At 45.8% G+C, this 23,608-nt stretch overlaps 1 protein-coding gene across 1 annotated transcript in view; it reads left to right on the top strand.

Moving 5' to 3' along the window:
- The window catches only part of UNC80 (unc-80 subunit of NALCN channel complex), a 502,852-nt gene that overhangs the window by 32,702 nt on the left and 446,542 nt on the right, over nucleotides 1–23,608 (top strand). The window contains exons 3-5 of the mRNA XM_078779534.1: nucleotides 6,755–6,803; nucleotides 11,642–11,798; nucleotides 21,221–21,654. Coding sequence (XP_078635660.1) covers nucleotides 6,755–6,803; nucleotides 11,642–11,798; nucleotides 21,221–21,654 — 640 coding nt within the window. The remainder of the gene's footprint in view (nucleotides 1–6,754; nucleotides 6,804–11,641; nucleotides 11,799–21,220; nucleotides 21,655–23,608) is intronic.

Consider the following 23,608-nt stretch of genomic DNA (forward strand, 5'->3'; position numbering starts at 1 on the left):
GGCTGTGTAATCTGCCTGTGGACCCGTGTGGACCCACAAGTACGCCACACACACTCCACACGTACGCCACAAGTACGCCACACACACTCCACAAGTACGCCACACGTACGTCACACACACTCCACACGGACGCCACACGTACGTCACACACACTCCACACGTACGCCACACGTACGCCACACACACTCCACACGTACGCCACAAGTACGCCACACACACTCTACACGTATGCCACAAGTACGCCACACACACTCCACAAGTACGCCACACGTACGTCACACACACTCCACACGGACGCCACACGTACGTCACACACACTCCACACGGACGCCACACATATGCCACACACACTCCACAAGTACGCCACAAGTACGCCACACGTACGCCACACGTACGCCACACACACTCCACACGTACGCCATACACACTCCACATGTACGTAACCAAATGCCTAATCCTGCTTTTCGCTTCGTGAGCGAAGGTAACACCCTCATGAGCCATATTCTCACCTGAGAGCTGCAGTCAAGGCAGCTATGAAACCGTTTTAACGTTGTCGTCCGGATGAAATCGGGCTGTACATCCGACAGCACAACAACTCTTTACCATCGTGTAGGGGGCAATTTATATGTGAGAAGTTTCAAGTTGCCGCCATGACGGATGGTGGCAGAAGCAATGTTTTGCCACCCAAGCGGTCACGTGACTAAGACGATGACGTCACATGCAACTTCCCTATTGGATTCATGACGTCACGGCACACAAAACTACTCATATCTTTGGAAGGGCTGGTTGGATTTGGACAAACTAAACGCAGTTTTGTAGGGGAGAACCGTGCGCGAACGTCGATACCAAATTTGAAAAAGAAATTTGCTGACGCGCAGGGTCAAAATCGATGCGCGCGCTGACCAGAGACCGGAAATATATTTTTCTCGGCCTAAGAGGGATGCTGGCAGATCTTGTGCGACCTGTATAAATATTTGGGGGAGCAAGGCCGGAGAGGAGTTCGTGGAAGACAGAAAGGCCACCAACCAGGCTGCGGTGAGCGAGTGAAAGGCCCTCGGAGTTAGCTTCATCGCAGGAGATTCCAATGATTCTGAAAGCTTTGGCCTCAACAGCGTGAAGCCGAGCTGGGTGAGAGACAGGAGCACCAGCCCATAGGGGAGAGCAGTATTCCATTGAGCTGCAGATGAAAGCCTTGTACGTGGTGAGGAGCTCAGGTGTGCCAAGGAAGGACTTTGTACGATACGATGGATGTCCAGTTGGCGACTCGCTTTGGAGGCCAGCTTGCAATGTTTAAACAGACAGATTTTTTTTCCCAAGTATAACGATCGTTAGGGGACCAAATCTATAAACGACTAGGTCTCCTTTTGTTCTTGGACTTATTATTCTTTCCGCCAAATTTTGTGGAAGCTGTAGCGTCGGCACTGTTGCTCCGATCAACGATCAAGTTGAAACTTTCCAGGAATGTTGGGGCAAATGGGTGTTGATGCCATCTTTTTTCCAAATTCTGATTTTGCAATCACCATGGCAGCTCGCTCATAATTAAGCGAAAACTTAAAAAATCACTTTCTCTGAAACCGCAAATGCTATCGATTTGATTCTTGTCATGTTATGATTGGCTACCCGTGTTGCAAAAAAGTTGAATGAAATGACATCATTGGTGAAGCGGTTTGGCAGCTACGTTGAGGTAAAAAAAAATTATATCCGATTAACACAAAACATTTTTTGTGGCATGTATTCATCAATAAGAACTTGAATATCATTTTTTTTTGATGGGTCACATGGTCTGGCAATGAAAAAGAAAACAAAATTGATCAAAATTTATGATGTCATCGGTCATGTGACCAGGCGGATATATTGGATTTCATGAAAACCTTTAGAAGGCATCTCCGCCTTAATTTTTCGATCGATTGAGTTGAAACATGGACCACTTATAGTGTGCCTCTTGACTTGATGTATATCCTCTGGATGACGTCATAGGTCACGTGGCATTGTGGCCATATTGGATTTCTTGAAAAACCTCTAAAATGCACCTCCATTTTTCGGATTGATTCATTTCAAACTTTCCATAATTGGGCCCTGGCTGCCGCTGTCAACGATGTTGTTGCACACTTGTCCAATCAGAATGGGTTGTTTTGGTCCCCGGGGCATCACTGCTCGCAGTTTTAATTTCTTCTTTTTTCCAATACTTTTTCCAGTAACATCCCTACATTTTTTAAAATGAATTTTTATGGTGGTTATCCGAGGAGTCGGCCAAAACACAAAACAAATTCGACAAATACAGCACAACAACGTACGATTTAACACGGAAAATTGGACAAAAACACAAACAAAAACAGACTGATGAAATATAACAGAAAAACACGAAGGATCTGGTTCAAAAAACTTATCTTTAACTAGAACGGCACTCGGTAGAGCGCACACCTCCACCAGGCTGAACAGTTTATGTTTTGTATCCCACTGATAGGCCAGATCTGGATTCAGACCTGAACCAAAATCTAATCGGCTTGTTTTTGCCAACTACCCAACTCATCCACCTAGTTTTCTCATAATTCGTCCACAACTTTTTGTGATATCGTGCTATATATCGTTTTTGGCACAATCGCTCAATGGTGAAGAATCACTTTAAAAAATAAAAAATAAAATTCTCTGATCCGAATCCGGATTCGAATCTTCACGAAAATCGAATTGATTCATCCTTGTCATACACCCAACATGTCCACCATGTTTCTTCCGAATCCATCCACAACGTTTTGAGATATCCTGCTATGTATCGGTTTTTGCCCGATCACTCAATGGTGAAGAATCACTTTAAAATTCTCAGAACCAGATGTGGAGCCGGATCTTCACCAAAATCTAATCATTTCGTTCTTGTCACATACCCAACCTCTCCACCAAATTTCGTCCGAATCCATCCACAACCTTTTTAGATATCCTGTTCACAAACAAACAGACAGATAGACAGACGGGTGAAAACATAACCTCCATCCACCTTTGGTGGCGGAGATAAAGAGGGGGGGGGAGCAGCAGCTGCAGATTCAACCAACATGTGGGAAAATCCCCAAACCACATTGATGAATCGCCCTGTTTGCGAAACAGCAGGATGACAGTTTATAGTTTGCGAAACAGCATTATGGCAGTATAAAAAGGGGGAGGATTCAAACCCAGGTTAGACTGCTTAAATGTGAGTATGTGTACCTCCAATATATTCTGCAGGCCCTTAAAGACAAATGCATTTACACAAGCTTCCTTCCTGCAATGAGCCATGTTTGTATTACGTATGTGAAATTGAACAACTTGCTTCAACCTTTGCTATAAAAACATTGCCTCAAAAAGAGAACCATGACAATTACAACTACATATGGGCAGAGTACAGCCCGAAGTGGAGATCGGTTTCTGAGGTTTGGGACATGGAATGTAGGGACAATGACAGGAAGATCAGGAGAAGTGGTGGAAGTATTGGTCATAAGAAGAGTGGACATATGTTGTGTGCAAGAGACGAGATGGAAGGGAAGTGGTGTGAGAATGGTGAAAGGTAGGCAGGGACAGAAATACAAGTTTGTGTGGCAAGGGTGCCCGGAGGGCATAAATGGTGTTGGTGTACTGTTTTCTGAGGAGTTTGTAGACAGTGTGGTGAGTGTGACTAGAGTGAGTGATAGGTTGATGATGGTGAAAATGATGATTGGAAAGCTCTTGGTGAACGTCATCTCGGGATATGCTCCGCAGGTTGGTCGGAGCGATGAAGAGAAGGACAAGTTCTGGTGTGCAACAGAGAAGCTGATGGAAAACGTGAAAGATGAGGAAGTTGTTGTGGTAGGAGGAGACCTAAATGGACATGTGGGAAGGAGTATGGACGGTTTTGAGGGAGTTCATGGGGGTTACGGATATGGTGTAAGAAATGGAGAAGGTGAAAGGATTTTGGAGTTTGCTGATGGAGCTGATTTGTTGATTTGTAATACTCAGTTCCAGAAAGGGGATAATAAGCTTGTTACATACACGTCAGGTGGGTCGACGACAACTGTTGACTACCTGATGGTGCGTAGGCGAAATAGGGGGCACCTCCGGGACACAAAGGTGATCCCGGGGGAGGAGGCTGTTTCACAGCACCACTTGGTTGTCTGCGACATAAGGGTGGGTGGAAGGTGCGAGGAGAGCTCGGCGGGTGAAGTACCAACCGACAATGAAGGTGTGGAGGTTGAAAGAGGTGACAGTAAGGGAGGCATTAAAAGAGAGGCTGAGTAGGGTAGAGGATGATGTGTTTGAGCTTGAACGTGGTTGGATGTCAATGAAAGTTTGTCTATTGGGAGCCGTTGGTGAGGTATGTGGATGGACAAAAGGACCACCGAGGCACTCGGAAACACGGTGGTGGGATGATGAAGTTGGAAAGAGGATTGATGAGAAGAGGAAGAAGTTCAAGGAGTGGCAGAAGGCGAAGGGTACGGGAGCAGAAAAAGCAGAGCATGAAAGTTATAAGGCACAGCCAAGAAGGCTGCAAAGAAAGAGGTAGCAAAGGCGCAGGAGGCATGTAGGAGAATGTTCGGAGAACGCTTGGATTCGGAAGAGGGTCAGAGAGCGGTATTCGGGATTGCAAAGCAGATAGCGAAAGAGAGGTGTGATGTGATGGGGGTGGGTTGCTTGAAGGATGAAGTGGGACAAATCGTTGTGGACCCAGATGGAATTAAAGGAAGATGGAAAAGATATATGGAAATGCTGTTGAATACAGAGAATGAATGGGATGGAAACATAGAGAGTAACCCAGTTTTAGGACCGGCAGAGAAGATAACTGAGAAGGAAGTTGAGGAAGCGATAAAAGCAATGAAGAATAGAAAAGCGGGAGGGCCAACGGGAGTTGTGGGAGATATGTTGAAGGCAGCAGGAAGTTGGGTTGTGAAGAGAATGACAGAGATCTGTAATCTGGTGGTGAAAGAAGGCCGCATTCCAGTGGATTGGGAACTGAGTACCCTCGTCCCTCTATACAAGGGGAAAGGTGACCCTCTGGACTGTGGTTCGTACCGAGCGATAAAGTTATTGGAGCATGGAATGAAGGTATTGGAAAGGGTGTTGGAGTGGAGGATAAGGAAGAAGGTGAAGATCGACGAAATGCAGTTTGGATTTATGCCAGGAAGAGGAACGACAGACGCGCTCTTTATTGTGAGGCAGTTGCAGGAGAAGTACATGGAGAAGAGGAAGAAGTTGTTTCTTGGGTTTGTTGATCTGGAGAAAGCATTCGATAGGGTTCCACGCGAAGTATTGACATGGGCATTGAGGAAGTTAGAAGTGGAGGAATGGTTGATCAGAGTAGTGATGGCAATGTACAAAAGAGCGCGCACAGCTGTAAGGATGAAGGACGGGAACAGTGGTGAGTTTGAGGTGAAGGTGGGAGTGCATCAGGGTCGGTACTAAGTCCACTAGTATTTGTAGCTGTGATGGAGGTGCTGGCTCAGAACGTAAAGGAGGGTTTACCGTGGGAGTTGTTGTGTGCAGATGATCTGGTGTTGATTGTGGAAAGTATGGATGGACTGAAGGAAAAGATGAACAAGTGGAAGGAATGTATGGAGACAAAAGGTCTGAAGGTGAATATAGGAAAGACGAAGGTGATGGCAAGTGGTAAAGCATGTGGTGAGGTGGAAAGAACTGGGAAGTGGCCACGTGCTGTGTGCAGGAAGGGTGTCGGAGTGAACTCCATTCAATGTACAATGTGCGCTGAGTGGGTTCATCAAAAATGTAGTAGTCTGAGAGGGTCATTAACCAGTGTGGCAGCTACATTCAAATGTAAGGTGTGCACAGAGGGAGCTGCAGATGGAGGAAATGTTGAGTTGGATCTTGGAGACGGCGTGAAGCTGGAAGGTGTGAAAACATTTTGCTACCTCGGAGACATGCTGAATGGAGAAGGTGGATCAGACTCGGCAACAGTTGCTGGAGTGAGATGTGCATGGAAGAAGTTTCGGGAACTGAGTGGCGTGCTGATGAGGAGGGGAGTGTCGTTGAAGCTGAAGGGAAAGGTGTATGCTGCATGTGTGAGAAGTGTTATGATTTATGGGAGCGAGACTTGGGTCATGAATGTGTTATTTGGCGGAACCAGCAACGAAGGCTGGAAAGGGTGGAAATTGCAAATGGTTTGGTGGATGTGCTGAGTATCGTTGAGAGAGAAGAAGACAAATGATGAATTGCGAAAGATGATGGGAATAGAGCCTGTGATTGATGCTGTGAAGAGGAACAGGTTGAGATGGTTTGGTCATGTGTTGAGGAAGGATGAAAGTGACTGGTTGAGAAGAGTGATGGAAATGAATGTAGAAGGAAGTAGAAGACGGGGAAGACCGGGAAAGACTTGGCTTAAGATGGTGGAAGAAGAAATGCGGGCAAGGGGGTTAACAAGGAGAGATGCAGAAAATAGGGCAAAATGGAGAAGATTGTCATGGGGACCGCAAGGCTAACCCCCGCTCTAGCAGGGAAAATGGCCTTAAAACGCCTGTTGTTGTTGTTGTTGTTGTTGTTGCTTCAACCTCTCCTCGATTTAATGAAAAAATTCCCCTTACTTTCCTACCCCTTACTCCTATATCCTCCCTAAATCAACATTGTCATTTTACCTGTCTCTCAAATTCTACTACCCTGGCTTCTCTCTTCTTCCCTCCTGCTTAATTATCTACATTCCCTCAATTCGCCACGCACTTTCAATCTGTTCATTGCACCAAAGAGAATGATTTACTCAAAGTACAAAGTAGAAATTTTATTTGTTGCTTCCACTTTTGTTTTTCAGTGCCTTTATCCGGCCGAAGTTGGGGAAGCAGTACGAGGCCTCATGTGTGGTATGCTGAATTGTCTCTTTTTTTTCTGAAACCCTATCCTCCTTGTCAGCCCATTTGTCCTAATTTAAAACATGACCAGGTGTCATTGTCTCATGACATCTCCTTATCGTCTCTTGGGTAATGTTTATTCTGCATGTAGTCGGTTCAGCTTGTCTGTGTTGCTGCTGATCTTGTAGACTGTGGGATTTTGAGGTGGTTTGTCATTCACACGTGGCAGACGTTGCCCCACCCCTTACCTTGATTTGAAACCACATTACCACACAATGACTAAGAAACCCATCCAGGGGGTATAATGCAGTCAATGCCACAGTCACCGTAGCTAGCTCGAAACCTGAAGCATATTTGACATCCACCATAGAATGCTGGCAGATTGCACACCCGGCTTATCACGGAAGAGACTTATGTAATCAAGGGAAATGAAATCTTCCATTAATTTGGTCCTACATGCTTATTGTAACGGTTATCGATTTCATTTTTAAAGGCATTTACATTGTGGACGTGGTATAATGAGACAAGGCAGTAAAATTGATTGATACCGGGGCTTTTATACTAGGTTTGTATACTGACAACCACAGACTACTCTTTCAAAGGAATGGGATTTTTTACGCTTCGCAAACACATGGAAGCAACTGCAATGGCTGTTTTCACCTAATTATTTATTTCTGGTTATTTGGCAGTTAGCCATTGTGGCACATGGTTCCTGGAGCCTGAACAGTGAAGGGGTTTCTGGTTCCTCTAACCTTTCAAGGAAATGCAGCCAGCTAACTGGATGGTAGAGGGGTAGGAGTTGGGCAAGCGGTGTTGGGGCACTCCATATTGATGCCAGTCAAGCAGCGAGAAACAAGTCTATTCAGATGGCCCACAGGTGAGCTGGCTCTACATTAAAAAAATAATATCTTGAGATAAACAGCAAGTTGTAAATTGAAGAATAAATTGAGGCCTCAAATTGAATTAAAAGGCGGCATGTGAATTACACATAGATCATGCTGCTCGTGATCAAAATGAAGGGCACTAGTCAGCTGTTGCATACCAAAAAGTCACATAAAGTGAAAGCTCTCACGTGTGGTAAGATTATTTTAATTAATTGCAACACTGAGAATTTTCAATAATAAGTGAAGAGTCCATATGGAGCACATTACCCTATGCAGACTTGAGAAAAGGACATGGGAAAGGTCTTTAAACTCTTGCTTTGCATTTCTGAGCACAATCTATATTTCCTACAAGCTTTCATTTTGGCAGAACCTCGATATTCCCAACGTTGAGAGCGCAAGAGGAAACATTGGTCAATGGTTCCTCCTGTTCCTCCTGCTTCATGTCCTGATTGACGGCACACACACACACACACACACACACACACACACACACACACACACACACACACAGTCACACACACACACACACACACACACACACACACACACACACACTGACGCATCACCATGCATACAAACCACCAGGGTGATCGTATATAGATGGGCCATGATTTTAACCCAGGCTATATGACTCACAGGTGAGTTGGCATACCTAGGCTCCGATGCCAGCCCAAAAGTTACAAAAAATGCAAAGCTGCAGCCAACATTGAAAAATTTATTCAAAAAGACCCAATCTGACAAATTTTCAACTGCAGAGTGGCCTTAATCAATGACTATGCGGGCCAAATGTTCTGAGATCTTAAATACCTTCCTGGAGCAGCAGAGTGATGCGAAATGCAACAAACCATTACATCTAGGCAACCTTTAACCTTTATTAGCTCGTCCCCTGCAAAGCAGGAGACAGGGTATTGTAATCACTTCTGTGTGTGTGTGTGTGTGTGTGTGTGTGTGTGTGTGTGTGTGTGTGTGTGTGTGTGTGTGTGTGTGTGTGTGTGTGTGTGTGTGTGCACGTGTGCACACGTGTCCAGGTCATAACCTTTTCTTGCCATTTGAGCTATTGTCATCAAATTTACACCAAACCTTTATTATGATTACTAGCAATGGTACCCGCCCTGTAGGCGGGGCTTCAATTGGGATGCCCAAATGAAAAGGCAAAATATCAGAAATTGAAGGCTTTTTTATTTTGAGTCTGTCCTCTTTTTATTATATTTTATTTTAAATTTTATTTTAAATTTATTTTTAACATCCGTTAAATCATATCACACGCAAATCATCAAAATGTAGACAGTACATGGCGCCAATTTTGAAAAAAGATTGAATTCTGCAAAACGGAAGTGGCCGCTACACGCCTTTCTCAGTCGCACGTTTATGTGTGAAGGGTGCGCGCCGAATCTGTAACACGGAAGCGGCCGCTAAACCAGTTTCTCAGTCGCTTTGCACACGCTTCCATGTTACTTGGGAGCCGCACGTTTATATAGATCGATCCGACGGAGGGTTCAATGGGCGGGCGCCTTCTATAGACGCCGCCATAGTTGGGAGGCGTCCGCTTCATTCGGCTTGCTCTCCAGCGTTCAGATTACATGCAGTTACCGGTCTCAGTTCACTTTGCCGAAAGAATATCGATACAAAATATATTTGTTTGTTAGATTCATTGGAAAAGATGGAATCGTGGACGATACGACCGGTCCACCGAGGTAAACGACCGGTGAGGAGCCGGTGTGGTGGCCTGCACGGAGGTGGACTCTGAGAGAAGAATCCATGCGGGGCGGCAGTGATACACCCGCCGTGACCTGGCCATATGGAAGAGTCGATGAAGCGATAAGGAGCCGGTGAGGCGGCCCGCGCGAAGGGACGGAGGCCCAGTCGGGTCTGCCAGACAAGTCGCGACCCTAGTGATCTAGGAACTTGGGGCTCGGCAGCGGCCACACGGGCCCCAACCGTAGTTGCCAGAGGTGGCCGGCCCGGGCGGAGGTGGACTCTGAGGGAAGAATCCATGCGGGGCGGCTGTGGTACGGCCGCCAAGACCTGGCCGTATGGAGGAGTCGATGAAGGGACGGGCACCTAGTCGGGTAGGTCAGAGGAGTCGTTATCGTAGTGGTCGAGAAACTCGAGGCTAAGGCTGAAGGGGGCTCGGCCTGGCATAGCATAGGGTACGCAGTTGCTAACAAAATAGGTTTGGTGCAGGTGGAAGTGGAAACCGGGTACCCCCAGGTGCCAGGTGCCTTCAGGATGGCATGGCCGTGCGCCTTCGGCGTCCGGCGATATCGCCGAAAACGGGGTTTGTATCGTGTGCCTTCAGGTGCCAGGTGTCCACGACCGCTCCACACGAATAGAGAAACACTTGAGAATGATTATCACGGACACTTTTCATGTACGATCGCGATGATAGTTGTGCTGGCGCAGCCAGCTGGAGTTAAGTTTGGATCGGGACGCCTCCCAGTAATAGCGGACGCAAGAACGCCGCCTATCGGCGAAGGGGGCACGATCGCCCTTATCGGATCGGTCTTTCGGAAGAGTTCATCAGGAGTCGATCTACTCTCTCCTGGTACGTAGAATAAACAGTATTTGTAGAATTTCAACAAAAGCCACATCACTGTTCATATCGGTAAATATTATTCCATCGTGTTTGGAAAAATTGGAAAACTTGGAAAAACAATATGGCCTATTTTACTCCAGGGGGTCCTCGGATTACCCACCCAAAATATCATTGCGATCGGTTCAGCCGTTTTTGCGGTACCTTCGAATGGACAGACAGACAGACAGACAGACAGACGGACGGACGGACATTTGGTGAATTATAGTAAGATACAAAGAAGGAAAATTAATAATCTGGTCAAAAGGTCAAATGTCAGCATCACCTAAAATCATGAATTTTCATTTTGTATTTTTTGAAAACTGATATCGTTATTTTGAACATACAGAAAAAGAAGGAGACGAAGACGACTGAATACAAACTGACGCGGATGGGCTTTGCATTTTCACATGCTTTCTAGCAATAAAACTTTCCAACTTGTTTATGCCATTGCTTAATTCACACTGTTGTTTCATTACAAACCTCTATGAATATGAATTTTTGTCTGACAGGATGGAGCAGAGGTAGCACACTTACCTTTTTGCTTTCCAGTCTGTTGTCGATTCCCAACCCAACTATAAACTTGGAATTCTGGGTCCTGTTTATTCGTAAGTGCAGATAGTTTTCTTAGCTCGAAGAGATCCTCTCCGGAAGCCAAGTTTACTGCACCAGCACTGCCTTGTCTAACTGTTGTCGGTCCTATCTTCTTGTACATTTTACTTGATTCTGTTGTATTTGATGTAGAGCTTGTGTTAGTCTAGTTCTTGGCTAGGCCATGTGCTCATGAGTCTTAGGCCTTCTGTGTTTTCACTTCCTTATCGCTTTCTTCCCTCCTTTACAATGCTTGCTGTTCAGTGAGCATTCATCTTGGATCAAAAAATAACTGTTGGATTGGTGCTTCGCAGGCATTATGTGCTGTCCCTTATATGAAGCTGGGTGTGCTGTCTGCTAGCATTGATTGATTGAGCATTACATCACATGGTGTCTTGCACAACGTGTTGACGAGTTATGATCAGCATCCTGGTCAAAATCCAGATTCCTGCCACTTCCAGTCAAATGTCAGGCCTGCCCAACTCGACCAAACCCAAAACTTTACCTGACTGACCCCACAAGAAGGTGACAATAATTGTGGCCATCAAAGAGATGGCAGTAATAATGCGTGCATGAGTTGCCCTCAAAAATATCAGGTTGATTTTAAAATGGAAGATGTGATCACAATTATGACATTAAATGTTGATGGATGGGATTATTTTGATAATGTTATTGGTGATGCAGATTTAAATATATCCTTAAATCATGACTTTATACATAGGATGTGATAACCTTGAACTTGTTGACGATGCTGATGCGATGTTGAAAACTGATGTTGACGATGATGTTTATCATTTTGACAGTCGTTTGAGCGAGTCCTCGTGGAGAACAAGCTGCAGGGATTGTCTCCAGCTTTATGTGAAGCCATTCAGAATGTTACGCGATGGCAACTAATACAGACATCACTTCCACATGTGCTGCACTGCACGGCAACTCTGCTTTCCAACCGCAACAGGCTCGGTAAGGTCTTCATTCCAACTGAATTACAGTGCACTCAACAATACGTCACATCACTTTTGGTTCAAGTACAGAATTTACGGCTCATGGATGGAGAAAAGTTCAAGGGGTAAGGAGTGTTGAAAAGTTCACTCGTGGGTATGCAAATATTATTGTTCCACAATACCAAATTGAAACTTCATTTTTAGATCTTTGCTTCACATTCAACGAGATGGTATTCATATAATATTTACCCTGCACCGTCAACTTGTGAGCCAACTCTTCTGTTTTTGAAGGTTTTTTTTTTTTTTTTTTGGTATACGGAATCGAGGCTCGTGAAAGAGCTAACATTTATTTCACAAACAAATCAAACAGACAAACAAAATATATAAAAAGAGGGAGCGGAAGACAAGATGGGGAGAGAAGGGGAAGCACACAAACACAACATTTGAGAGCAGGGAGATGTGTGGGAGGGAGAGGGCTTGGGGGGAGGAGGCGTAGGAAGGGGGGGGGGGGGGGGAGGTATAAAACACAAGGACACCAAGGACTTCCAGGACAGAAGTTGGTATTTCAAAAAAGTGGATTTGGGGTGAAATTAGCGGGGGTAGAAAAGATCAAGGTTTTGGATGGGGGAAGATAAGAGATGGTGGTGAACAGCTGTTTTAAAGACCTGGAGGGTGGAGTGGGATTGAAGAGAGTGAGGGAGTTTGTTCCAGAGGCGGGAGAAAAGAGGAATGAAGGAGTGAAGGTGAGCAGAGAGTCTTGATTTTGGCAGTTTAACCATAAGAGGGTTGTAGGCAGATCTTGTGCGACCTGTAGGAATATTTGGGGGACAGAGCCCAGAGAGAGCTGGGGGGGCAAGGCCAGAGAGTAGTCGGTAGAAGACGGAAAGACCACCAACCTGCCTGCAGTGAGTGAGTGAAAGCCCCTTGGAGTTAGCTTAATCGTGGGAGATTCCAATGATTCTGAATGCTTTGGTTTCAACAGCGTGAAGACGAGCTAGGTGTGAGCCAGGAGCACCAGCCCAGAGGGGAGAGCAGTATTCCATTGAGCTGCGGATGAAAGCCTTGTATGTGATGAGGAGCTCAGGTGTGCCAAGGAAGGACTTCGCACGACGGAGGATGCCCAGTCGGCGAATGGCTTTGGAGGCCAGATTTGAAATGTGGTTTTCCCAGGAAAGATCATGGCAGATAGTGAGACCCAAAAGCTTGAGTGACAGAACTTCTTGGAGAGGATTATTCAGAAAGTGGATGAGAGGGTTGTCCAGTCGGTCTTTTCGGAGAGACATCGTAAGAGTGTGAGATTTGTCAGGATTGAAAGACATGTTCCACTTGTTTGCCCAGTCTGTGATTTTGTCCAGGACTGCAGAGAGTGAGGAGGCTGCAGACTGCCGATCTGAGGGATGAGGAATGGAGCGACAGAGAGTAGAGTCATCAGCAAAGAGATGGAGAGGATTTTCAAGAGAGTCAGAGAGATCATTGATGAATGAATGAATAATTATGAATGATCGTTTTAAGGCCATTTTTCCCCGCTAGAGCGGGGGTTAGCCTTGCGGGCCCCATGACAATCATGGTTCCCTGTTTGAGGCAATGTTTTTATGGCCGGATGCCCTTCCTGACGCCAACCCTTGGTCACGCTCTTACGATTCGCAGGGATACAGTGTGCCTATTCTGAATCGGGGTACACACCGTGATCATTCATCCCAGCAAGCTGGGACTCAATTTGCCGACCTCGGAAGGGTGACAGGCTGAGTCAACCCCCCTGGCGTTAATTCAGCGATCGACCGGGATTCGAACCCAGGATCCTAGGATCCCAAGCCGGCACCCTAACCGCTAAGCCAACGCCAGGCTAGAAATGAAGACCAGAAAAAAGCACAGGGCCCAGAACACTGCCTTGGGGAACTCCAGCCTGAACAGGAAGAGGAGATGAGAGAAACCCATTCAGGGCCACACGTTGACTACGACTAGAGAGGAAGTTAATCCAATATGGCTGCCAGACCACGTGAGCGATGAGATCATAAATTTATATTATCTAATATAATTGTTGTGTAGATCACGCTGAAGAAATTTCAAACTGCTCAGGCTAAGCGTTTTCCCTGTCAAATTATGACGTCATAATTAAGGAACCAATGACGTCATCATTAACCATACTTATTCCCTCTGAGGAGTTCTTTACAATGAGCCACGTTTCAATTTTCTTCCAAGGAGCGGTTTTGAAGATATAAAAGTACTACTTTTTTCGTTTTTCCAAGATGGCACCTGCACCACGTGACCTATGATGTCATAATTGTCATTAAAATATTCTACAGGAGGAGATGTTCCGATGGTGAAAATTTCGTGTCCATCAGACCAACAGTTGCAGAGAAAAAAAAAATTCATACTGATGGGATGAAGCGTTATACGTGTCAAATTATGACGTTATAATGAAGGAACCGATGACATCATTATTAACGTATCTCATTCCCCATGGGGATTACTTGACAACCCAACATGTTAAAACATTTTCTATGGAGTGGTTTCGGAGGTATAGATGTGCAACGCTTTTCGATTTTTCAAAGATGGTGCATGTCCCACATAACCTATGACGTCATAATTATCATTTAAAGATTCTACAGGTGGAGCAGCTCCTCTGGTCAAAATGTTGTGTCCATCAGACTAACAGTTGCAGAGAATTTTTTTTTCATGCTGATCAGATCAAGCGTTGTACTTGTCGAATTAAGACGTCATAATGAAGGCACCAATGACATCATCATTAACATATCTTATTCTTCATGGGGAGTAATTGACAAAGAGCCTTGTTTAAATTTTTTCCCATTAACCGGTTTCGGAGATATAGAGGTGTAACGTTTTTCCAAGATGGCGTCCGTACCGCGTGACCTATAATGTCATATCTATATAATAATAGCGTAAGGACTCGACTTTGTTATCCCTTTTACGCCGCACCCAGTCACCCGATGCCCATGGCACTCATGGATTTACGATCTACGAACCGCGCTCTTTGTTTATCACGTACAGCCATACTCGAAAAATCTGAATTAGCCGACGTTGGGGCCCAAAAGCATCCGATTAACTGCCGATACGACGCCATCTTACGACGCCATCGTATTGGCGTCTGCTGGGCGAAGGCGAAGCGAGCCGTCCGCTGATTGGACAGTCGAGTGGTGTGAACATGGTTGGTGTGAACCAAATGGTCTTTTTATTCCCTTGAACATTTTAAATTAGGATATATAAGGAAACGTCTTTATCGTCATTTTAATAAAGTTAAATGGAGTGACGTTGCGATACTCGGGGTGCGTTGCATAAATCCTCGTAACTCAGAGAGGTGCAGCAGGTGGCGAGACATAAGGAAGCTTAAAGATAACGAGCTGAAACAGACGAACGATATATCAATCCCTTTCTACACCGAACGGCAATAAAAGTATGAGAGCGGGAAGGCATGGCCTGAGCACTTCGAGCAGAGAGGACTGATTGGACTTAACTTAAAGAGAAAAAATTGGAGCTTAACGGAAGAAGAAGATCCCATGAGCGCTCCCCTATGCCATCCATAATGGTACACTCTATCCATACACCACATCCTCCCTTCCGTGGATGTTCCATGGGTTTCGGCTAGTTATGAATAAAACAAGTCAGGAGACGACGATGGTTCACGAGCGAGCGGTATTCAATGACAAAGGACGGACTACAACTGAAACAGGCCCGGACAGGCCAGGCCCAGAAATGTCAAAACGAAGGTTACTGACCTTGAAATGAGATAGAAAATAATGTATAATCAGTTATGAGGTTAGTTAGCTACACAATACCGAAAATTCGGTTCGATTCCGACAACTTTGAAACTTTGACCTTTGTGACCTTCAAAGGTCAAAGGTCGAAGATTCTGAAATTTGTTGGAAAACGTGTATTTCATGATGTATGTGATAATATAAGATAATGTACGACATTTCACCCTATCAGGAAGCAAACAATGTAATAAAACCATCAAAATCGACTTTTACAAATTTCGTGACCTTGTGACCTTGACCTTGGGGCGAAAATGAAAAAGCGAGCTCTGTGGGGCTAGACACATGACATTGGCCTAACCAAATACCGAAACCCCTGTCAGATTCCACCAACTCCCTCGGAGAAGATGTAGCTTGAACTCGTTAACCCCTAAAAAGACATCTTTTCCGGGCGTCGCTCCGCCCACAATGGCCGCAATACGCCCACTCTAGGCAGGACACAACTAGATCATGATATCAACCTCCCACCCAAGTTTCATCAAGGTCGGATGATATCATCGGGTAGTTATTCTGCGGACAGACAGACAGACAGACACACAGACACACAGACACACACCCATGACGAATATAGTGGTCACTGTTTGATAACTCGTGAACCAAAAATGCCGACACGCACGGACGCCACACGCACGCACCCGATTGCCTAACCCTGCTTCTTGCTTCATGAGCAAAGGGTAATAAATAAGAAGGGAAGCTACATGCGGGAAACTGCAATTCTCCCCATCCAACCTACACAATATCCTTATCCATACCAACTCATCATGATGTACTCTTGTTGAAAGAGTAGCACACTGACTACACAGATATTAAACATAATAAAACAAGGTTTTTTTTGTACACCTCTTATGCCATTTTTAAAGGATTGCAGGGAAGAATTTTTTTTTTTCTAGTTGCTAATTATCAGAAACTTCCATTGATCCTTTAAAAACTAGAATGGTATTTGGTAGTACGCATACATCCACCAGGCTGAGCAGTTTACGTTTTGTATCGTGCGATAGGCCGGATCTGTATTCGGACCTGAACGAAAATCGAATTGCTTGTGTTTGTCAGTAAACCAACTCATCCCCCTAGTTTTGTAATCACTCATCCACATTTGTTGTTTTTTTTTATATCGTAAATCACTCAATGGTGAAGAATCACTTAGAAAATAAAAAATTCTTGTATCTGCATCCGTTTTAAGATCTTCACCAAAACTGAATATATTTGTCCTCGTCACACATCCAACACCGGTGTACCCGGTGTGTACCCCGGTTTAGAATAGGTACACCGTATCCCTGCGTGTCATAAGAGGCGACTAAAAGGGTTGGCGTCAGGAAGGGCATCCGGCCATAAAAACATTGCCTCAAAAGGAGAACCATGACAATTACGACTACATATGGGCAGGGTACAGCCCGAAGTACCCCGTGGGCGACCCCACTCCCTCTCGTCAACACTCAAAGTGGGGAACCCGATCGAAGCAAGGGTGGAAATCACTCCATTTATGACGACAAAACGTCTGATGCCCGACGTGGAGATCGGTTTCTGAGGTTTGGGACATGGAATCTAGGGACAATGACAGGGAGATCAGGAGAAGTGGTGGAAGTATTGGTCAGAAGAAGAGTGGACATATGTTGTGTGCAGGAGACGAGATGGAAGGGAAGTGGTGTGAGAATGGTGAAGGGTAGGCAGGGACAGAAATACAAGTTTGTGTGACAAGGGTGCCCGGAGGGCGTGAATGGTGTTGGTGTCCTGTTTTCTGAGGAGTTTGTAGACAGTGTGGTGAGTGTGACTAGAGTGAGTGATAGGTTGATGATGGTGAAAATGATGATTGGAAAGCTCTTGGTTAACATCATCTCGGGAAATGCTCTGCAGGTTGGTCGGAGCGATGAAGAGAAGGACAAGTTCTGGTGTGCTATAGAGAAGCTGATGGAAAACGTGAAAGATGAGGAAGTTGTTGTGGTAGGAGGAGACCTAAATGGACATGTGGGAAGGAGTATGGACGGTTTCGAGGGAGTTCATGGGGGGTTTTTTTTTTTTTTTGTACACTGAATCGAGGCTCGTGAAAGAGCTAACATTTACTTCACAAACAAATCAACCAGACAAACAAAATATATAAAAAGAGGGAGCGGAAAACAAGATGGGGAGAGAAGGGGAAGCACACAAACACAACATTTGAGAGCAGGGAGATGTGTGGAAGGGAGAGGGCTTGGGGGGAGGAGGCGTGGGAAGGGGAGGGAGAAGTATAAAACACAAGGACACCAAGGACTTCCAGGACAGAAGTTGGTATTTCAAAAAAGTGGAACTGGGGTGAAATTAGCGGGGGTAGAAAAGATCAAGGTTTTGGATGGGGGAAGATAAGAGATGGTGGTGAACAGCTGTTTTAAAGACCTGGAGGGTGGAGTGGGATTGAAGAGAGTGAGGGAGTTTGTTCCAGAGGCGGGAGAAAAGAGGTATGAAGGAGTGAAGGTGAGCAGAGAGTCTTGATTTTGGCAGTTTGACCATAAGAGGGTTGCAGGCAGATCTTGTGCGACCTGTAGGAATATTTGTGGGACAGAGCCCAGAGAGAGCTGGGGGGGCAAGGCCAGAGAGGAGTCGGTAGAAGACGGAAAGACCACCAACCTGCCTGCGGTGAGTGAGTGAGAGGCCCTTGGAGTTAGCTTCATCGGGGGAGATTCCAATGATTCTGAATGCTTTGGTTTCAACAGCGTGAAGACGAGCTAGGTGTGAGGCAGGAGCACCAGCCCAGAGGGGAGAGCAGTAATCCATTGAGCTGCGGATGAAAGCCTTGTATGTGGTGAGGAGCTCAGGTGTGCCAAGGAAGGACTTCGCACGACGGAGGATGCCCAGTCGGCGACTGGCTTTGGAGGCCAGATTTGAAATGTGGTTTTCCCAGGAAAGATCATGGCAGATAGTGAGACCCAAAAGCTTGAGTGACAGAACTTCTTGGAGAGGATTATTCAGAAAGTGGATGGGAGGGGTTACGGATATGGTGTGAGAAATGGAGAAGGTGAAAGGATTTTGGAGTTTGCTGATGGAGCTGATTTGTTGATTTGTAATACTCAGTTCCAGAAAGAGGATAATAAGCTTGTTACATACACGTCAGGTGGGTCGACGACAACCGTTGACTACCTGCTGGTGGGTAGGCGAGATAGGGGGCACCTCCGGTACACAAAGGTGATCCCAGGGGAGGAGGCTGTTTCACAGCACCACTTGGTTGTCTGCGACATGAGGGTGAAAGGTGCGAGTCGAGCTCGGCGGGTGAAGTACCAACCGAGAATGAAGATGTGGAGGTTGAAAGAGGTCACAGTGAGGGAGGCATTAAAAGAGAGGCTGAGTATGGTTGAGGATGATGTGGTTGAGCTTGAAAGTGGTTGGATGTCAATGAAAGATAGTCGGTTGGGAGCCGTTGGTGAGGTATGTGGATGGACAAAAGGATCACAGAGGCACTCGGAAACATGGTGGTGGGATGATAAAGTTGGAAAGAAGAATGACGAGAAGAGGAAGAAGTTCAAGGAGTGGTAGAAGGCGAAGGGTATGTGGGCAGAAAAGGCAGAGCATGAAAGTTATAAGGCAGCCAAGAAGGCTGCAAAGAAAGAGGTGGCAAAGGAACAGGAGGCATGTTGGAAAATGTTCGGAGAACGCTTTGATTCGGAAGAGGGTCAGAGAGCGGTATTCAGGATTGCAAAGCAGATAGCGAAAGAGAGGTGTGATGTGATGGGGGTGAGTTGCTTGAAGGATGAAGTGGGACAAATCGTTGTGGACCCAGATGGAATTAAAGGAAGATGGAAGAGATATATGGAAATACTGTTGAATGCAGAGAATGACTGGGATGGCAACATAGAGAGTAACCCAGTTTTAGGACCGGCAGAGAAGATAACCGAGAAGGAAGTTAAGGAAGCGATAAAAGCAATGAAGAATAGAAAAGCTGGAGGGCCGACGGGAGTTGTGGGAGATATGTTGAAGGCAGCGGGAAATTGGGGTGTGAAGAGAATTACAGAGATCTGCAATCTGGTGGTGAAAGAAGGCCGCATTCCAGTGGATTGGGAACTGAGTACCCTTGTCCCTCTACACAAGGGGAAAGGTGACCCTCTGGACTGTGGCTCGTACCGAGCGATAAAGTTTTTGGAGCATGGAATGAAGGTATTGGAAAGGGTGTTGGAGAGGAGGATAAGGAAGAAAGTGAAGATTGACGAAATGCAGTTTGGATTTATGCCAGGAAGAGGAACGACAGATGCGCTTTTTATTGTGAGGCAGTTGCAGGAGAAGTATATGGAGAAGAGGAAGAAGTTGTTTCTTGGGTTTGTTGATCTGGAGAAAGCATTCGATAGGGTTCTACATGAAGTAGTGACATGGGCATTGAGGAAGTTAGGAGTGGAGGAATGCTTGATCAGAGTAGTGATGGCAATGTACAAAAGAGCGCGCACAGCTGTAAGGACGAAGGACGGGAACAGTGGTGAGTTTGAGGTGAAGGTGGGAGTGCATCAAGGGTCGGTACTAAGTCCACTACTATTTGTAGCTGTGATGGAGGTGCTGGCTCAGAACGTAAAGGAGGGTTTACCGTGGGAGTTGTTGTATGCAGATGATCTGGTGTTGATTGCAGAAAGTATGGATGGATTGAAGGAGAAGATGAACAAGTGGAAGGAATGTATGGAGACAAAAGGTCTGAAGGTGAATATCGGAAAAACGAAGGTGATGGCAAGTGGTAAAGCATGTGGTGAGGTGGAAAGAACTGTGAAGTGGCCGTGTGCTCTGTGCAGGAAGGGTGTCGGAGTGAATTCCATTCAATGTACAATGTGCGCTGAGTGGGTTCATCAAAAATGTAGTGGTTTGAGAGGGTCATTAACCAGTGTGGCAGCTACATTCAAGTGTAAGGTGTGCACAGAGGGAGCTGCAGATGGAGGAAATGTTGAGTTGGATCTTGGAGATGGTGTGAAGCAGGAAGGTGTGAAAACATTTTGTTACCTTGGAGACATGCTGAATGGAGAAGGTGGATCAGACTCGGCAACGGTTGCTCGAGTGAGATGTGCATGGAAGAAGTTTCGGGAACTGAGTGGCGTGCTGACGGGGAGGGGAGTGTCATTGAAGCTGAAGGGAAAGGTGTATGCTGCATGTGTGAGAAGTGTTATGATTTATGGGAGCGAGACATGGGTAATGAACGAAGATCAGCAACGAAGGCTGGACAGGGTGGAAATGTGAATGGTTCGGTGGATGTGTGGAGTATCGTTGAGAGAGAGGAAGACAAATGATGAATTGCGAAAGATGATGGGAATAGAGCCTGTGATGGATGCTGTGAAGAGAAACAGGTTGAGCTGGTTTGGTCATGTGTTGAGGAAGGATGAAAGTGACTGGTTGAAAAGAGTGATGGAAATGAATGTAGAAGGAAGTAGAGGACGGGGAAGACCGAGAAAGACGAAAGGTGGTGGAAGAAGAAATGCGGGCAAGGGGGTTAACAAGGGGAGTTGTAGAAAATAGGGCAAAATGGAGAAGATTGTCATGGGGACCGCAAGGCTAACCCCTGCTCTCGCAGGGAAAATGGCCTTAAAATGCCTGTTGTTGTTGTTGTTGTTGTTGTTATTGTAGTGCAAATAGATATAATTACCTCTCAAATACAAGTTGAACATTTTTTGTCCTTTTTACTACTGAGAAAATGAATTGCAACAATTGATTGTTTTTTTTTCTCAAACAATTGCAGGACATCAGGATAAACTGGGAGTTGCAGAAACGAAGTTACTTCACACACTCCACTGGATGCTCTTGGATTCAGCCCAAGACTGTTGTGAACATACTTCGAGAATTGTGAGTTTGGGGTCTGTGAGTCAGAGCTTGGGGGCAACATTGCACAACCTTGACGGCAGAGTAATTGTTGATGGACGGTCGCGCCACTGGCTGTCGAGTCACCTGAGCATGTCTGATGGAGAAGCCACAGCTCGGCCAACAGATGGAGCGATGCAAGGTCAAGATCCCGGTCAGATTCAAGGGCCAGGAGGGGGGTGGGTTGATTCTGAACAGCCTGATGCTGCACAGTATAACACGAGGGACGAGAAGGTCTGGGAAGAGTACCGACTTCCGTTGAGTACGGTGGAGCTTTTCGTGTACCTCTTAGCACCTCTTATCAACAGAATCAGGGTAAGGCAGCCCAACATTGTATGCATGGTGACCCAAACCTTGCAAGTTAACTACGCTTTGATTATTTGATTTCCTATCATATTGCTATGATGATCAAGTCACATATCCAACATTGCTTCCGAGTCTGTACTGTTAAGGGATTGGGTGTGGATGGAAGGGGGAGCGGAAAGGGATTTACGGTTTAGGCATCTGTTAGTAAGATGCTCGCTAAACACCTTTCATAAACTCGGCCTGTAGTACTTAAATTTTAAATCTTAATGACTTTGTGCACATCATTGAAGCAAACTACAAATGGTGCATGAAAGCATAATTTGTAAACATTTTCCTAATGTTATGTAATTGTTGTTTTTAAATCCACAATTCCCTTGGGTTTCCTGACAAGTTAACATTTAAAACAAATGAAGCACCATTCCACATGAATGGCAAAGTCCTTCCTCTCTCTAATGGCTTGATCTCAGATCATCAATTTGGTTTCAGACCAGGCCACTCTACTCTGGGCATGCTGCTTCTGTTGTCTCAACAATGGATGGAGGTCCTCAATGTAAAACAGGAAATTGGAGCTGTCTCCCTTGACATATCTCGTGCCTACGATACGGTCTGGCACCCTGACCTGCTCACCAAACTCTCCTCTTATGGTATCCATGGAAATCTCCACATATGCCTCGCAGACTTCGTCTCCTGTCATAGTCAACGTATGGCTCCAAATGGAATCCTCTCATCTCTTCTTTCTGTTCAGGCTGGAGTTTCCCAAGGCAGTGTTCTTGGCCCTGTGCTTTTTCTAATCTTCATCAATGATCTGACTCTCTGTAAAATCCTCTCTACCTCTTTGCTGATGACTCCACTCTCTGCCATTGCATATCTCAACCCTCAGATCGGCAGGCAGCAGTCTCTTCACTCTCTGCATACCTGGACAAAATCACAAACTGGCCAAACAAGTGGAACATGTCTTTCAATCCTGACAAATCTCACAATCTCCCTTGTCTCTCCGAAAAGACCGTCTGGATAACCCTCCCATCTACTTTCTGAACAATCCTCTCCAAGAAGTTCTGTCACTCAATCTTTTGGTCTCACTATCAGCCATGATCTTTCCTGGGAAAACCACATTTCCAAGCTGGCCTCCAAAGCCAGTCGCCAACTGGGCATCCTCCGTCGTGCGAAGTCCTTCCTTGGCACACCTGAGCTCCTCACCACGTACAAGGCTTTCATCCGCAGCTCAATGGAATACTGCTCTCCCCTCTGGGCTGGTGCTCCTGCCTCTCACCTAGCTCGGCTTCATGCTGTAAAAACCAAAGCTTTCAGAATCATTGGAATCTCCTGTGATGAAGCTGATTCTGAGGGCCTTTCACTCACTCACCGCAGGCAGGTTGGTGGTCTTTCTGTCTTCTACCGACTCCTCTCCGGCCTTGCTCCCCCAGCTCTCTCTGTGCTCTGTCCCCCACATATTCCTGCAGGATGCTCAAGATCTGTCAGTAACTCTCTTCTGGTGAAACTGCCAAAATCAAGACTCTCTATTCACCATCACTCTTTCCTTCCTCTTTTCTCCTGCCTCTGGAACAAACTCCCACACTCTCTTCAATCCCACTCCTCCCTCCAGGTCTTCAAATCAGCTGTTCACCACCATCTCTTATCTTCCTCCATCCAAATCCTTGATCTTTTCTACCCCCGTTAATCCATCCCAAACCCACCACCTTCAAATTCCGTTTTCTTTCCTGACAGTCCGTGTCGTGTCCATCTTGTTTATCCTGTGTACTCCGCCCCAGCCCTCTCCCTTCCACAGATGTCCCAATGCCCCTGTTCTCTACTGTTGTTGTGCTTCACTCTCTTTCCCCACTGGTCTCTCTCTTCCTTTATTATATGTTCTTTGTGTTAGCTGTCATTCAAGCCTCGACCAAGTAACAAAAAGACTCAACTGCCACAATTGTCTCACTTGGGGAACAGTATGATCTCAGGAAGT

This window comes from Myxine glutinosa, chromosome 1 (assembly GCF_964187855.1).
Source record: "Myxine glutinosa chromosome 1, kmMyxGlut1.1, whole genome shotgun sequence".
Classification (NCBI taxonomy): Eukaryota; Metazoa; Chordata; class Myxini; order Myxiniformes; family Myxinidae; genus Myxine; species Myxine glutinosa.